At 45.9% G+C, this 16,921-nt stretch overlaps 1 protein-coding gene across 16 annotated transcripts in view; it reads left to right on the top strand.

The window, feature by feature from the left end:
• The window catches only part of frya (furry homolog a (Drosophila)), an 82,115-nt gene that overhangs the window by 42,109 nt on the left and 23,085 nt on the right, over positions 1–16,921 (top strand). For 10 of the 16 annotated variants that reach the window (XR_008573049.1, XM_054793159.1, XM_054793157.1 and 7 more), the window contains 24 exons: positions 5–506; positions 581–667; positions 836–1,095; positions 1,965–2,154; positions 2,346–2,473; positions 2,666–2,723; positions 3,851–3,942; positions 4,017–4,189; positions 5,218–5,378; positions 5,924–6,034; positions 6,863–7,017; positions 7,093–7,192; positions 7,288–7,459; positions 8,469–8,725; positions 8,820–8,966; positions 9,751–9,922; positions 9,983–10,070; positions 10,144–10,226; positions 12,891–13,041; positions 13,150–13,253; positions 13,411–13,596; positions 13,972–14,170; positions 15,499–15,614; positions 15,686–15,873. Coding sequence is in view for 15 of the 16 variants with exons in the window: in XM_054793159.1 (XP_054649134.1) it covers positions 5–506; positions 581–667; positions 836–1,095; positions 1,965–2,154; positions 2,346–2,473; positions 2,666–2,723; positions 3,851–3,942; positions 4,017–4,189; positions 5,218–5,378; positions 5,924–6,034; positions 6,863–7,017; positions 7,093–7,192; positions 7,288–7,459; positions 8,469–8,725; positions 8,820–8,966; positions 9,751–9,922; positions 9,983–10,070; positions 10,144–10,226; positions 12,891–13,041; positions 13,150–13,253; positions 13,411–13,596; positions 13,972–14,170; positions 15,499–15,614; positions 15,686–15,873 (3,880 nt within the window). In the remaining variant the exon portion in view is untranslated. The remainder of the gene's footprint in view (positions 1–4; positions 507–580; positions 668–835; positions 1,096–1,964; positions 2,155–2,345; positions 2,474–2,665; positions 2,724–3,850; positions 3,943–4,016; positions 4,190–5,217; positions 5,379–5,923; positions 6,035–6,862; positions 7,018–7,092; positions 7,193–7,287; positions 7,460–8,468; positions 8,726–8,819; positions 8,967–9,750; positions 9,923–9,982; positions 10,071–10,143; positions 10,227–12,890; positions 13,042–13,149; positions 13,254–13,410; positions 13,597–13,971; positions 14,171–15,498; positions 15,615–15,685; positions 15,874–16,921) is intronic. The other 6 variants (XM_054793158.1, XM_054793163.1, XM_054793173.1 and 3 more) reach the window with 3 other exon arrangements.

Below are 16,921 nucleotides of genomic sequence, written 5' to 3'. Positions count from 1 at the left end.
ACAGCTTGACGATCCACATGGACGACGAGCTCCGCCTCATAGCGCAGAACTCCTTACAAAGCCTGCTGGTGGATTTCTCCGACTGGCGTGACGACATCCTGTTCGGATTCATCAACTTTGTGTTGCGTGAGGTCCAAGACGCCCACCAAGGTCTGTTGGATATGTCGCTCAAACTACTGCTGCAGCTGCTCACACAGTGGAAGGGGACAGTGGCAGCCCCAGGGAAGGTGCACCCTGCCGAGGTGGGTGCCGCCATCGTCATGTTACGTAGCGTATATTCAACTTGTCTTCCTGATCTGGATTGTTTTTGTCTCATCTCACAGCTGCTCCAGACAAGTTCCACTGCAAAGATGGTCGCAGAGCGAGGCCATCATGCCGCCGTCCTGCACGCTGTGGAAGGTCTCGCCCTCATGCTGCTCTGCTCCTGTCAGCTCAGCACACGGAGACTCGCTGTCGTCATCCTCAAGGAGGTCCGCAGCCTCTTTTTGGTCATCGGGCAGTCTGAGGTGAAGATGGAGATGGAGAAAAGATGACGGGGTTGTTGGCTTTAGCCAATCATGCTGTCCTTTCTCATCTGCAGGATGACGATAAAGCAATGATTGAGGTCATGGACCACCTCAGCCCTGTGGTGCTGGGGAGCTTAGTCAACGTTGCTGTCTGTGACACGGTAATGAGGCTTGGACCGGAGCCACAGCTCACATGACTAACCAACACATGACTGAACAAACACAAATGCTAATTGTTGAGAAGCCTGAATAAACCATGAATGAACGTTCCTTGCTCTGCATTACAAAGCAATGAAAACATTTCTTCATTGGTTCTGTTGCCCCTGCAGGCTAACACGTCCGCTGGCCACCACGTGGACCTTCAGTGGCTGGTGGAGTGGAATGCCCGGCTCGTCAGCAGCCACTACGACATCCGGAGTCCCTCTCACGTTTGGATCTTGGCGCAGTCGGTGAAGGACCCGTGGGTGCTGTGCATGTACAGCCTTCTCCGGCAAGACCACCTGCCCAAACACTGCCCCACTGCCCTCAGCTACGCGTGGCCCTACGCCTTCACTCGATTGCAGATGCTCATTCCTGTGGTGGACTCCAAGTAAGTGTGCTTGATGCATGGTGACTGGGCATGAGACATGTATCATGTTTCTGCATGTACAGTGTTCCCTCGCTCCATCGCGGCTCACCCTTCACGGACTTGCTGTTGTGCACTTTATTTTTGTTTTACAGCGTATGAACGCTGTTACCGGCCCTTTAAGAAGAATTGCATTGTGGGAAGTTGAGTGTTGTAGTTCTGTGCCTTAGCACGAGGCAGCGGTGTCTCTCTATTCTCTCTCTTCTGTCTGCACCGCCCATTGTCTTCTGCGTCCTGATTGGCTGTAGACCATTGTCAATCAATCTCCTTCGTACCGTCTCTTGTTGTGGTCATGGCTACCAAACTAGCTAACCGTGTGAGCTGCTTGCTAACCGCCAATACTGTAAAGAATAGAAGAAACACAAGAAGATAACCATGCGAGGAAAATCCGACGACAGGAGCAATATGTTTTAACAAGAATACAAAAATGCTACGGTACAGCGGAGCGGCGCCAGGATGAAGAGGCACGGTCAGGAGGAGTGAAATACGCGTGAGTGACTTAACAATTTCTTGTGTTCAATCTAGTAGGTAATTAAAATTCAAAGGAAATGTGAACTTTGAATGTTTTAATGAGAGAGAAATGTGAGAAAATGTTCAAGTTTGTCTGAGAAAAGTGTATAAAGTGTGTGATGGGGGCTTTTACAGCATTAAAACATAGAGAATCATTGGAAACAAATAAAGTTGTCTACTTAATGCGGCCTATTTTGGGAACCTATCTCCTGCAATAAACGAGGGAACACTGTATTGGTATTAAATTGCAGGTATGAGCTCCTCATTGCATATCAAACTCTATAGCTCAGATCTATTAATATTCCTCTTCTATCAATTTCCAGTAACCCGGTCAATGCAAAAAAAAACAGCACGTCCGGCAGCGCCGACAATTCCGTGGCCCTGTGGAGGAACTACTTGATCCTTTGCTTCGCTGTAGCCAAGCCCAGTGTCATGAGCCCCGGCCACCTGAGAGCATCGACATCCGAGATCACCACGGCCACGCCCGACAGTGCCGTGGGCTATGATAACAAGGTAGCAGCGTCCTTGTGTGCTCCGGCCTATCAAATGAGTCAGGATCGGTTACACGGCCGCATCTGGGACACGCTCATCTAGTCCTTTTTAGATCAATAGCACCAAATCACAGCAAAATCAGTTCCTGCCCAAGCAGTCGTTGGACATACTACACTACAGCCTGAATGTAACGCTGTTGTTTGATGCCTCAGGTAGTTGCAGGCTGCTCTTCTGTTGCTTGGCTCCTCAAGCAGTTGGTTCCACACATGAGGGCGGAGAGCGTGGAGCTGACGGAGTCATTAGTTCTGGGATTTGGCCGCGCCAATTCCCTTGTCTTCAGGTATTTCACACAGAAGCGGTGATCAGTCCATGAAAGCACACTGACCTGTATCGGTGTGGATTGAAATGTGGCGCTTTGTTGTTATTTATCGTAGCGTCTGAACTAGTTCTGAAAAAGAACACTTTTTGTAATGAACATGGGATTGATTGCCGTTCCTGACTGGCACAATGCCTGTTGTCTCTCTGGGCTCAGGGAACTTGTGGAGGAACTTCATCCACTCATGAAAGAGGCACTGGAAAGAAGACCAGAGGTTGGTTGTTGTCGTTTTAAGCACTAGTTATGCCCTAAATAAGGGGTGTGCAAACTGCAGCCCGTGGGCCACATCAGACCCACCAATCGTCTTAATCTGGCCCACCGGGCGTTTTCAGATTCCTTTTTCTAGACCTTTAACATTGAAGCTGTGTCCGGCAGCCTGACTAGCAGTGCTCTTGTGGCAGGAAATAGTCAGATGCGATCCGTAGCTCGTACGAAAAGGCGATCCAAACAACGCAACACATCAACACACATGTGACGCACAACATAACCTACCTGCTGCACCATGTGTGCATGCAACTAAATATCTACGCAAAATACCCATGCCAGAACCCATGCAAGAACAACTTGCTTATTGCAGGACTCTTTGTATTCTTAAAAGTCACAAGAAAATCATTCTAGTTATAAGAATTCTCACCAAGCAAATTTAGCTTACCCCATTGGCGGAATCTTTGCTTGAAATCAGAAAAGTGGTCTCATTTTAATATCATTTGGGCTTCTTCCACATATGGCTGTTCTTCATGGATCAAAATATGTGGAGGAGGTCGTCAAGGAGGTGAACAAGGAGGGACCTGAACATACTCTTGATATCCAATGTTTGATCGTTCATAGCTCATATTGTTGTTGGTGCTGGACTACCCAGCATGCCTTGCAGCACTTGTAAATATCAGGTGTCATGTTTAGCACGTAGCTGTTGTTTGTCACCCACAGAGTAGTAGCAGGTGATTTATGCGACGCGTTAACTTGTTGTGGATGTGTTGTGTTTTCGTTTCGTTGCACCGTGAGCAAGTTAGTCATTCTGTTTGATGACCACCCATATATGGACGGCCCCAATGTGGCCCATGAGTCCAAACGTTTGCCCACTCCTGCCCTAAATGCTGTCATTCTCATTCATTAGGTACTGTAGTCCCAACAAGCACTCACACTGAATGACAATGGTTACTGTCACACACTCTTCCTTTAAGCACACACGTGCACTCATATCATTCCCTTACGTCCTTGTGGGTCCTTCTCAGTGATTCATGATCATTTGGATCCTTCTTGGTGATTCATGATCATTTGGATCCTTCTCAGTGATTCATGATCATTTGGATCCTTCTCAGTGATTCATGATCATTTGTACAGAACAAGAAGCGACGCGAGCGTCGGGACCTCCTGCGACTTCAGCTGTTGCGCATCTTTGAGCTACTTGCTGACGCTGGCGTCATCAGCGACAGGTTGGTGCCCCCACCAGACGCTTTCTGAACAAAGTATCATACTGAAGCACCGAATCACCTGCATGTGTTTTTAGTACAAACGGTGCTCTTGAACGTGACACCCTCGCCCTCGGTGCTCTCTTCCTTGAGTACGTGGATCTGACCCGTATGCTTCTGGAAGCTGAGAATGATAAAGACGCAGAGATTCTGAAGGATGTCCGAGCTCACTTCAGCGCCATGGTAGCCAACCTCATCCAGTGTGTGCCAGGTAGTCACACACAACACACGCTTGGGACAGCAGTTAGAGATTAGGCCATGCTAAGGCTTGCTAAGGGGGGGGTTACTGGCCCTCAGCGCATTCTAAAAATACTATTACATTAAAAACACAAAAAAAAACAACAGCAAAAATGGGAAAAAAAACAGTAATTTTGAGAATAAAGTCAAAATATTAAGAGAAAAAAGTTGTAATCCTTTGAGAAAAAAATGGAATATTTTATGAAAATAAAATCACAATATGAATGGAAAAATGTTGTTTTAGAAGTGTGCCTTTGAAATATTACATTAAAAAAGGTGTTTTAAAGTAATATAATACAGTAGACGCCCCTACAATGTAAATAATCCATTCCAAGAACGTTTACGTTATAGGGTTTTTACGTTATACGAAGCGTAAAATACATGTAAATAGCCTAATCCGTTCCTAGATCTTCCCAAACTCACCCCTTTGGCCCTTCAAAATATTCAAAGTCCACCAAATATGGTGGGAAAATATAAGAAAACGTTAGCATAAACATAGTAGAGTAACATTCCAATATAAAATAAGGTAATAAATAAGATTACCGTAAATGAATAAAAGTGAAAAACAAAAACAATCAACTAGTTTAAGGGCGACTACGATGAGGAAGGGAGGTTGAAGGGAGAAACCTGTCTCTCACACAAACTCATGTACCTGCTGTATAAGTCAGCCAATGAGATGAGAGCGTAGGCGGTGCCCCGATAATCAGCCAATGAGAGCGTGAAGCGTCAGAAGGCGTCACCAAGTGTACTTGTTAGTCATGGAAAATGTTTCCCCCTCTCTGTCGCGCGAGCTATTCAAATCGAATTTCTGAACTTGCACCGACTTGACGCTTTACGTTATATGGAATTTCTTCCGTAAAACGATGCAAAAACTTTACATAAATTCTTTACGTTCAGTGGAATTTATGTAAAAGGAGGTTTATGTTATGCGAGGTACTACTGTATTGAAGTGTGAAGTGTGTGACTTTGTACTCATTAAAATGACTTGTTTTCTCTCCATAGTGCACCACAGACGCTTCCTGTTTCCTCAGCAGAGCCTGCGGCATCATCTCTTCATCCTCTTCAGCCAGTGGGCGGGACCCTTCAGCATCATGTTCACCCCTTTGGACCGCTACAGTGACAGGAATCACCAGATCACACGATATCAGTACTGTGCCTTGAAGGTAAACCTATCCTGATGGCTTTTTCTCATTTGAAATGAGAAGACTCTACGGCTGACTACGGTATGTTCTTGAGCCAGTGCGTTTGTGGTGTTGTAGATTTAAAATGACTAATAGTTACATGAATAAAGCCCCCTTCACTTCAGCTGTTCTTTCTGATCACGGCACACGGCCTGATAGCCGTGAGTTCTCCTGCTTCTCGTGTTCAACAAGCCGCTTCATCTCTCCTGCCTCTGGTGCAGCAGTTTGCTCCAGAACATCTTAAAGTGACAGGCGCCTACTCTGAACTCAATACGCTGACACTGATGCACATTAAAGTAAAAAGAAATCAAAAGCTGTAAAATCTCCTCATAGTAAACCACCCAAAATGGTATAAATAGTCATAATAATGAAGTTACCTCAATAAAGGCCAAGTTATCACAATACACGGGCACAGGCCATATAAGTACGTACAGTAACCTATTGTATTGCTTTAGCATGAATAGAACCTTACGTACAAGTCAAATGGAGAAGAATTTACACATCAAGCATTACTTTGGTTGTTGCAGGCCATGTCTTCTGTACTGTGCTGCGGCCCAGTCTTTGACAACGTGGGCCTCTCTCCAGATGGATACCTCTACAAGTGGCTGGACAACATTCTAGCCTGCCAGGACCAGCGGGTATGGGACACTCATAATTCATTAATTAGTCAGTTTTTTGTCTCACCATAAGTATATGTTCTAGATAAGATAAGACATTTGCTTGGTTTTAATGCGCTACTATGAGTTATGCAGTAAAGCGGCCTTACATCCTGACGTACGTGCTCCTACGTGCAAAAATGGGGAAAATCGCAAGAGACACGCACGTGGTCCGCACGGATTTTCAAACTCACAGACGGCACACAAAGCCCATAGGAAGAAAATTGGGATGCAAATTATGTTTGACGTGCACGCAGGAAAACCCTGCATGCAGCCAGGTGGCAAGGGCAAGGCAGAGGAGCAGTGTGTGACCCTTGCGTGTGTCGCAGGTTTAAAAGTAGCTTGTGTACATTTCCCGGCCACGGCAGAGGCGGGCGACTCCTCCAGCTGTGCGCTCTGATTCTCCCGGTCACGATAGGAAGGAGGAAGCCAATATGCTCATCTTGTGATGGACGTGAGCGGGCCGCACGTGCCTCGTACGATGCCCACACACGTACGTGAAACAGTGAGTGAAACGTACGACAGCCTTACATGAAGCGCAACTAGCACACACGAGTCGCACGCCGCACTCACCATCTAAAAGCTACCAACGGAGGGCGAGCGGCAAACACGTGGGTGTCACGTACGACACACTTTCAACCCCTTCTGGTACCCTACTTCCTCTACGTGCTGGCCACGCCCAACACATTTCCCAAAAAGTGCGGCGCCGTGCGTGTGGTAACACGTACGCGGGGACGTAAGGCCCACTGACTAATGCTTGCAAGTTTGAATTGACATTCTATGTACTGTGGATGTCTCCACTTGATTCAGGTGCACCAGCTTGGATGTGAGGTCGTCATCCTGCTGCTGGAACTCAATGCAGACCAGGCCAACCTCTTCAACTGGGCTGTAGGTCGCTGCTACACAGGCTCCTCCCAGCTGGCCTCAGGTTGCTTCAAAGCCCTTGCGACAGTGTGTGGGAGCAGGTACATGATGTCATTAGTACAACACTTCTGTCTGATGTTTTTATACTGCATGTTTCCTTCTATCTCTCTTTGCAGAAACTACCCAAGCGATGTCGTGACGCTGCTCAGTCTGGTACTCTTCAAGGCATCGGACGCCAGCAGGGAGATTTATGAGATTGCCATGCAGCTGATGCAGGTACAGGCTTCCCCCCAAGACGTAGCTAAGTGTTGCTGTGTTTTGTGTAGTTGCCGTCCACGTGACACACCTTATGGCCATTTGTTTTGGAACAGATTTTAGAGGCGAGGTTGTTTGTGTACTCCAAAAAGATTGCAGGCCAGAAGCCCAGCAACATCCTTTACGGCACCCACGCTCCACTGCCGCCTCTCTACAGCATCTCCCTTCCACAGCTGTCCAGCCAGCTGGCCAGGATGTACCCCGAACTCACGCTCCCTCTCTTTTCAGGTTGAGCAGAAAGCGTGTTTGCATGTGTGCCTGTGCGTTGGTGTGCTACAGCATGGTATTTCTGCCTGCTGTAATACTTCTTCTATGGTTTCCCACTAAATACAGCTTGCTCATCTCTCCAAGTAGGGTTCCGCTTCCATTACCCAAACAGTTATGTAGCGTATGACAACATTCCCACGTATTCTAGTAACCGCTTTGCACAGAAATTGCATTAAAAGCTTGCATGATGACTAGACACACATAAGGAGTATAACACAACACTATCATCAACATCAATAGAACATAAAAGCATACCGTATATCCAATCAACTTTATTTATACAGCACATTTTAGAAACACTGTTTCCAGCGTGCTGCACAGACTAGTACCACCATAAATAATAAGTCAAAGTACAAATTACTACAGTAAAAACTAAAAGAAACTCACTTAGAACAGTAAAATATTTGAAACAAGAAATAAAAACGATGAAATCAATAAATACAAGAAGCAGGTTAATAAATGAATACATAAATAAATAAAATAAAAAACGAAGACATAGGACCACATGACTCACGCCAAGTTCAAAGCCAGAGAATAAAAGTGGGTTTTAAGACAACACTTAAAGCTTTCAATTGTGGGGGCTGTTTTTATATGAGGGCGGAGAGTGTTCCACAGCTTTGGGCCAACTACGGAAAAGGCCGGGTCTCCCCTGGTCTTAAGTCTGGTCTTGGGCAGCCAGTATAAAATATAAAACATGTGAAAGTAGCCCAGGCATGGGCAACATGTCATTTGCAATGACCCCACAAATACCCAACTGCATGCTGGCTCAATGGAAAGAGGCAATATGCTGTATTACATACATCTACATCATCTGCTGGGAATATTGGAATATTTGGTTCCTATTTTCCTAAATTGTCCATTTTTTTCCGATGTTAGACAACATAAATGATAGATTGGTCACACAGCAGAACGTTTGATGGAGCTTTTTCATAGATGTTCCTTTGCTGATGTGTTTTTGTGATTGTTGCAGAGGTTAGCCAGAGGTTCCCCACCACCCATCCCAACGGGAGGCATGTTATGCTGACCTATCTCCTTCCCTGGCTTGGCAACATAGAGCTGGTAGATAGCGGTCTGCTGGTCCCGGCCTTCGCACCATCTACCTCTGATCATGACATATCTTTACGGGGGAGCGGCTCCTCTTCGTCCCAGCAGCTGAGGGGCAGCGGGTGGGGCTCCCTGCAGGCCACATCCATGGTGCTCAACAATCTCATGTACATGACTGCCAAAGTAAGTTCACGTTTATGTGTCAGAACAAACTCAAGGGAGTGTCTACCTCTGCAAGACCAATGGAGTTACCGCTGTTTTTAATCCCCTTGGCCAGTATGGAGATGACTTAGCTGGGTCTGAGATGGAAAACGCCTGGAATGCCCTGGTGTGCAATGAGAAGTGGAACAACAACCTGAGAACCACGCTGCAGTTTCTCATCAGCTTATGCGGCGTCAGCAGTGACAACACCCTCCTGCCATTCGTAAGACATAATGTTCAACTTCTTATGGACGCAAACGCTCCGATTGTACTTCTCGAAACCCAAGAGAGCATTTACACAGGCGATGGCAGTAACTACTCTACTCATTAGTTCCTCACTAACTACTCTACTCATTAGTTCCTCATTACTTCCTCACTAACTACTCTACTCATTAGTTACTCATTAGTTCCTCACTAACTACTCTACTCATTAGTTCCTCAGTAACTACTCTACTCATTAGTTCCTCACTAACTACTCAACTCATTAGTTCCTCAGTAGTTCCTTATTAACTACTCTACTCATTAGTTCCTCAGCAACTACTGTATTTTTGTCTACGTTATTGTTAAGTGTGACAACTCATTATGTCCAACAACTTAATTTTTCACTTTAACAATGGTTTGGAGTGCATGAGAAAGTGGAAAGGAAAACATAGCTCTCTTTGACCACATAGTCATTTATTAACATGTATATTGCACGACACGCAGCAACAGAACCAATGCTGATGAGTTTATTGCAAAAAAAACAGTACAGCAAGTGAGTAGCAACATTTTAAAGCGCATGCAGAGATCTAGAAAGCTGCTGGATGCTGACCGCTCATGATGCTCCAAATGCTGCTAGTGCTAAGAATTATTGACCCGGTGCTATTTTGAGACCCCGGCGGTTCTTTGCCCAGCAACTATAGGAGCCTGCAGTTACGTGACTCGAGGCGTTAAATGGAGCATTTGGCGAAAGCTTTCTTTAGCTGAAGACCTTGTTTGACACGCCGTTGTTCTCTCTGTGTGCTCAGATAAAGAAAGTGGTGATCTACCTTTGTCGAAACAACACCATGCAAACCATGGAGGAGCTGATATTTGAGTTGCAGCAGACAGAGCCAGTCAACCCCGTGGTGCAGCACTGTGACAGCCCTCCTTTTTACCGCTTCAGCGCCATCAGCAAGGCCGCCGCCATTGCAGCTTCAGGTATTTCTCAGCAGACAAAATTGAAATCCAGCGACCTGACCGGTCATGAACCATGTCCAGGCACCGCATCCAGCAGCAACACTGTTGTGGCAGGCCAGGAGAGCTTTCCAGATGCAGAAGATAGCAAGGCAAAGGACAATGAAGAGAGGTGAAGATGTTTAAAAGGTGCACATTGCTGCCACAGTAAGCCACATTCCAGTTTTGCTTCTTTCTGTCGTCAGGCTCAGCCACGCGACACGAGCTCACAATCGTGTGGAGTCCCGCTACAGCAACAGCTCAGGAGGATCGTACGACGAAGATAAGAGTGAGTGTGTTTCGCCGCCACGCGGCAATATGACTAATTTTGGGGGGCGGGAGCTGAAGATGCCGACGTGGCGTGGCATCATTGCTAATGCATGGGCACGGTGCATGCAGGAGGTCCCGGGGCTGTTTGAAAAGACCACAGTGAGAACTGGCACTAACAAAAGGAGTTCAGCCCCGGGCTTTCCTATTGGCTCACATGCAGCTTTGTTACGCCCTTCCGGTTTGAAACGATGCCGACAACTTGGCAACTCTTTTTGAAGCGACACGGTCAAAGAGATTGAACACCCGTTATTGCTTCTGCCAAATGTGAGGGATACATATTGATAGATAGGTAGATATTGATACATATTGATAGATAGGTAGATATTGATAGGTACTGATAGATAGGTAGACATTGATATTAATACATATTGATAGATAGGTTGATATTGATAGATAGGTAGATATTAATAAATATTTATAGATAGGTAGATATTGATATTGATAGATAGGTAGACATTGATATTGATAGATAGGTAGACATTGATATTGATAGATATTGATAGATAGGTAGATATTGATATTGGTAGATATTGATATTGATAGATAGGTAGATATTGATATTGGTAGATATCGATATTGATAGATAGGTAGATATTGATATTGATACATATTGATAGATAGGTAGATATTGATATTGCTAGATATTGATGACATCTCATTTCCATGCCACGCTGATGGAAGGTTGCCATGGGGGCGGACCCATAACATTTTAGTGAGGATCTGGATGGAGGTACCATTAAGGTCCCATATTATAGTATTTTTCACAGCGGCCCCACAGTAGAGTGTTGCTGTACATAGCGCCTCTCCAGATACCCAAAATGCTTCACAGACAAAGTGCCTTGTCCATTTTTACATTTTAAAATGAAACTTTTACATTTTGAATGTACTACTTTTAATTATTTCATTTTAAAATTGTGTATTATTATTTCATTTTTATCCAAAAATAAATATGTGATAATAAAATCTAAATGTACAATTTACCATCTGAGCACCTCTTCTCTGAAAAGTGGAGCCAACAAGTGAGGGGGGTGATAGATGTTTCTCTTGTGGTGCACATTCCTACTAGGACATCATTATGAGCAGCCTCCTCATCTCCACCTCGGAAATCATCACAATCAGAATGATCACAGTCAGTTTTATTGGCCAAGTGTGCTTCCACAAACAAGGAATTGGACTACATATGCTCTTAATACATAAATAAACCTTTAGAAGTCATTCAAAAGTAAGACTGAGATGTGCAGAAAGATAATAATATGCAGTGTTCCCTGGTTTATCGTGGGGGATAGGTTCCCCAAATAGCCCACAATAAGTGAAATCCGCAAAGTGGACGTCATGGAGGACGTCATGGTAAATGCCATGGAGGACGTCATGGTGGACGTCATGGTGGACGTCATGGAGGACGTCATGGTGGATGTCATGGTGGACGCCATGGAGGACGCCATGGAGGACGTCATGGTGGACGTCATGGTGGACGTCATGGAGGACGTCATGGTGGACGCCATGGAGGATGTCATGGTGGACTCCATGGAGGACGTCATGGTGGACGTCATGGAGGACGTCATGGAGGATGTCATGGTGGACGCCATGGAGGACGTCATGGTGGATGCCATGGAGGACGTCATGGTGGACTCCATGGAGGACGTCTTGGTGGACGCCATGGAGGACGTCATGGTGGACCCCATGGAGGACGTCATGGTGGACGTCATGGAGGACGTCATGGTGGACGTCATGGTGGACGTCATGGAGGACGTCATGGTGGACGTCATGGAGGACGTCATGGTGGACGCCATGGTGGACGCCATGGAGGACGTCATAGTGGACGCCATTGAGGACGTCATGGTGGACGTCATGGTGGACGTCATGGAGGACGTCATGGTGGACGTCATGGTGGACGTCATGGAGGACGTCATGGTGCACGTCTTGGAGGACGTCATGGAGGACGTCATGGTGGACGTCATGGAGGACGTCATGGTGAACGCCATGGAGGACGTCACGGAAGACGTCATGTGGACGTCTTGGAGGACGTCACGGTGGACGTCATGGAGGACGTCATGGAGGACGTCATGGTGGATGCCATGGAGGACGTCATGGTGGACGCCATGGAGGACGTCATGGTGGACGCCATGGTGGACGTCATGGAGGACGTCATGGTGGATGCCATGGAGGACGTCATGGTGGACGCCATGGAGGACGTCATGGTGGACGTCATGGAGGACATCATGGAGGACGTCATGGTGGACGTCATGGTGGACGTCTTGGAGGACGTCTTGGAGGACGTCTTGGAGGACGTCATGGTGGACGTCTTGGAGGACGTCATGGTGGACGTCATGGTGGACGTCATGGTGGACGTCTTGGAGGACGTCATGGAGGACGTCATGGTGGACGTCTTGGAGGACGTCATGGTGCGTCAGTGGGGTAGTTCTATGTTTTGGAGGTTGCCGATTGATGTATTTTTTAAGGACTTATTTCAGGAGCAAAATGTGAATGAAAGGGTTAAAAAGCGTACTCGCACGAGTGCTCCCTTTTTGTTTTTCCCACTCGCACAATCTATTTCTAGGCGCAGATGCGACTGAAATGCTGGCACTGATTAAAAACCTCGTTCACTGTTCTGTCACTGCCACAGGTGACCCTCTGCCTCCTTATGCTGACTGGCTGATGGTTGTAATGGAAAGCAACCAGCCCCATCCTCTACCTATGCCTCTAAATGGCGGCTGTTGGGCTCCGCTGGTGGATTTTCTGCCCGAGACCCTCACCCCCAGAGGCCCCCTGCACAGGTAGAATAACGATAGTGCAGTTCTTCTATATTTCCCTTTTTTGCTGAGCTGCTGTGGTGCCCCATAAAAAAGATTTCTACAGTATGAACTGTATTTCTTTCCATGCAGGTGTAATATAGCAGTCATCTTCATGACAGACATGGTAGTGGACCACAGTGTGAGGGAGGACTGGGCCTTGCACCTCCCCTTGCTGCTGCATGCCTTGTTTCTGGGTAGGTTCCTGCTATAATTAGTCATTCTGGCCAAAGCCATTTATGTGATTCAAATAACTAGTGTGTACTTAAAGTCAGGCATAAATACTTTGAGTTTTTGTCTTCCAAAAAGTTTTTCTGTGCGTGAGGTCAGATAAAGTTGGCGTCTCGTCCTCAGGCATGGATCACTACCGTCCAGAGGTGTTTGAGCACAGCAAGCGTCTCCTCCTCCACCTGCTCATCTCCTTGTCCTGCCACAACAATTTCCAGGCTGTGGCCTCAGTGCTGCTGCAGACGCGTGAGCTCCACGGCGCCAAGACCCTCACTTGCAAGGCTGGCCTTCAGCCTGAGTCTTTAACATCAGGTAGAAAAGAGCGTTCCTGTCAGAGGATGCTGGAGATAAGACTCTTATCTGAGACCAAAATATTTAGACCCTGTTCCAAAAGCAATATGGAGCACGGGGACTTCAAAGATCTTGATTAAAGCATTCCATGCAGCTATTTTTATCCGCTTGCCCCAAGTGGGGCCATCTGTTTGCGCTCCAATGTGCCGCTTTTGCTCCCCACTCTCCCCACGTCAGCTTGTGTGACAAATGTCAAGACATTATGGATTGTCCAGAGTATTGAGACTAAAAGTAGACACCATGATAGCATATAATGACATCATTACCCAGCTTCCCCCCCTTGTATGTGAAGTTGGACAGATCTTATCATCGTGTCATTTCCTCTGTTGTGCTCAGGAGGTTTGGACTTTCTAAGGGAGGGTCAGGCATCCCCTGTGCCAGACTCCGGTCTGAGTTCCTCCTCGACGTCATCCAGTCTGAGTTTGGTGGGCAGCACCAGCAACCTGCCCGAGATGGCACACGAGGTGGACAAGCTGGCAGCCACGGCCACCACGGACGAGAAGACGAACAGGCTCATTGAGTTTTTAACCACAAGGTACCAAGGATGCACATGAACACGTGTAGCTGGGAAGAAACACCTAAAAACCCTTTCCTGAGCTCATATGAGTGTCGCCACAGCGTCACCTGGTGGTGCAGACTTGCATTTTTATGCTTGATTCTGGTCGCCCGTCGCTCCATCACAGTGCAAGCATCACTCCCACGCTTTTTCAACGATGAATGAATGAATAAATGAGTGCTGTTTTGTGGTCGACTAGGCCTATTATTAGTAAAAAAAAATGCATATTTAAGCAAATGTTACATATTCTTGGCCGAAATGTAGCATTTTCAAGCATAAAAGCGTTAAATGAACCAAAATACAAATACAGTTTCAAGCAATACGAAACGTCGATGAACTGCAGTCTACAGTGGCCACTAGGTGTCACTAGCAACACGTACCAGACTCCACCCCCGGCCCTCCTCCAGGTATGCCTCCCACCGATCTCACTCCGCTGTGATCGGTCACACTCCCGAGCGCCACCGAGGACTTCCGGTCAGCTGTGGAACCCCCTTTGTTCGATGGCTTACACAAAATAAACACAGTTAGGACACTGATCAATTGTTACTGACAGCTTGCTCTTCTGACTTTTCAACACAACCAAGTAATGTTGGAGAGGTGTCGGACTTTGGCAACAGTTTGGTGGATAGTCGGGCTTGGTTTTGGCCCATGTTCACAAAACAGTCCCGTGTTGCGTGCCGTTGACAGACGAGCATGTCCGGGGATCAGCAACTCCAACCCTTTCTGCCTGAGGCTTGCCTCTTTAGCCACACCCCCACAAACATTTCCTGGGAGAGAAGCAGGAGAAGCAGAGCGGGGGTGCTGGGCATGCCCATATTAGGAAGTCTGGGTCACATTAACGTCAGTGGAACTCTGTGTTTAAAAAAAACTCCGTCCAAAACTGCTTTCAGGGCTCGCTTCCAAATGTGCAAACCTCATGATGTGACACGTTGGCATCGTTTATCACGAGAATACAAGCTTGTAACGACGTTTATAGGCCAGAAGAGAGGAAAAGCATAATAGGTCCCCTTGAAATGGCTTAGTTTCTTTGGTGAGAGATGATCTACTATATGTGAGTGTAAAGGTGACTACAGGGGTGTCATTTCATGTCAAAAGGGCTCTAATACTGTAATGTTAAAAGTCGTATTTAGAAAGTCATAAACAGGCTTTTATGTTCTAACTACAGAAATATTCCGTTTATTAATGCAGAATCACTTATTGCATTGGTGTCTGGAGCCAACTAAGTGCGATAAAGGAGGGAGTACTGTCTGTATATTGCAGATCAAAACAAGATACAGTAGTTACTGGCTTGTTTTGCTGTTTGATAGCTCCTGCGAACCCCTGTGGTGCCACGAAGACATTTCACCCAAGAATCAAATGTCCAGAAGTACCAGCCAGTTGACAAACTTCCTACGCCATGTGGTGTCTGTCTTCAAAGAATCAGGTGAGCTTTCAGTCTGGAACCGCGCGCTACCATCACCGCATACCTGGCTGTGTTGCACGTCTCCTTGTTAGACGTTCATCTGGAGCAGCGGCTAAGCGACGTGGCTCTGCACACGGCCCTGTGCAGCTCCTCACGCCACTATGCCGGACGCTCATTCCAGGTGTTTCGCGCCCTCCGCCGGCCCGTCTATGTACACGCTGTATCGGATTTGCTCTCGAGGCTGGTGGAGGTTGTTGGAGAGCACGGAGAGGAGGTGCAGGTTAGTGCAAGTGTTCACATTCAAGCGCAATTATCAAGCTTCTCTTCATGTTGCCTGCTTTTATCTTTGAATCACTGCGTATTTAAAGTGATACTTACAGTAGGTGCAGACTAAAAAGGTGTATTAGGACCACACTGGGTGGAAAAATAGCTTTTAAATTTAAATTATAAATTTAAATTATAAAAATTTAAATTAAAATTTAAATTATAATTATATATTAATATAAAATTAGTCAAAACTATTAAGCTAATAGTTGTAATATTACAAGAAAAAAAATCTTAATTTTAAAAGTAAACAAGCCAAATGTGTCAATATGAGAGGAATATGTATAATTATAATAATATATCATATGTCTCATTCTGTCAAAATCAAATGGGATTTTTTGGAGAAAGTGATCAAATGATTTTTTTAAAAGTTGTAAGCATTTGAAAACATTTGAAGTATTAAAAGAAAAATGTTGAATTTTTGGGATTTTACAAGAGAAAAAAATGAAAATAATGAAGTGTAATTCCAAGAGAAACTAGGGAAGCACTCGGAGAGCGCAGACCTCCGCCAAGCGCCATAGTGCCCACCTATTGTAATTCACACCAAAATAACCATCCTACATTTTTTAGATCAGTCTTTGATATTTTCTAGAACCTGTTGGAAACTTGTCCTGTATTTTTTCCCGAAGTGCTCTGATCATTTTCTGTGGAGTTTTATGCACAAATGCCGAAAATGCTCCTATTTTGCAATCATAAAGAATCCTTTAAAAAACTCCTGGATCCAGACGGTGATGCGGATCACCCCCAAAAGTGTCTGATATTTCCTCTGAGATGACTGACAATGTGAAAGTTTGGGAAAGTCACAGATGTTTGCAAGAAATCAACCAAACCACAAAAAATCAATAATTAGCCCAGCACAAGTCAGGCTGCCATCCATTGAAAGTCAAAGATCATATCAAGTGTAATTTACTACAGGGGGGGTAAATACTAGAATATCCTGCCTGTCATGCAATCATTTCAACCAGATTCCAAATCCCGATGAGCTAAAATGTTTTTGTTGATGT

Source organism: Dunckerocampus dactyliophorus, chromosome 12 (genome assembly GCF_027744805.1).
Source record: "Dunckerocampus dactyliophorus isolate RoL2022-P2 chromosome 12, RoL_Ddac_1.1, whole genome shotgun sequence".
NCBI lineage: Eukaryota > Metazoa > Chordata > Actinopteri > Syngnathiformes > Syngnathidae > Dunckerocampus > Dunckerocampus dactyliophorus.
This window is presented reverse-complemented; position numbering and strand designations above follow the sequence as displayed.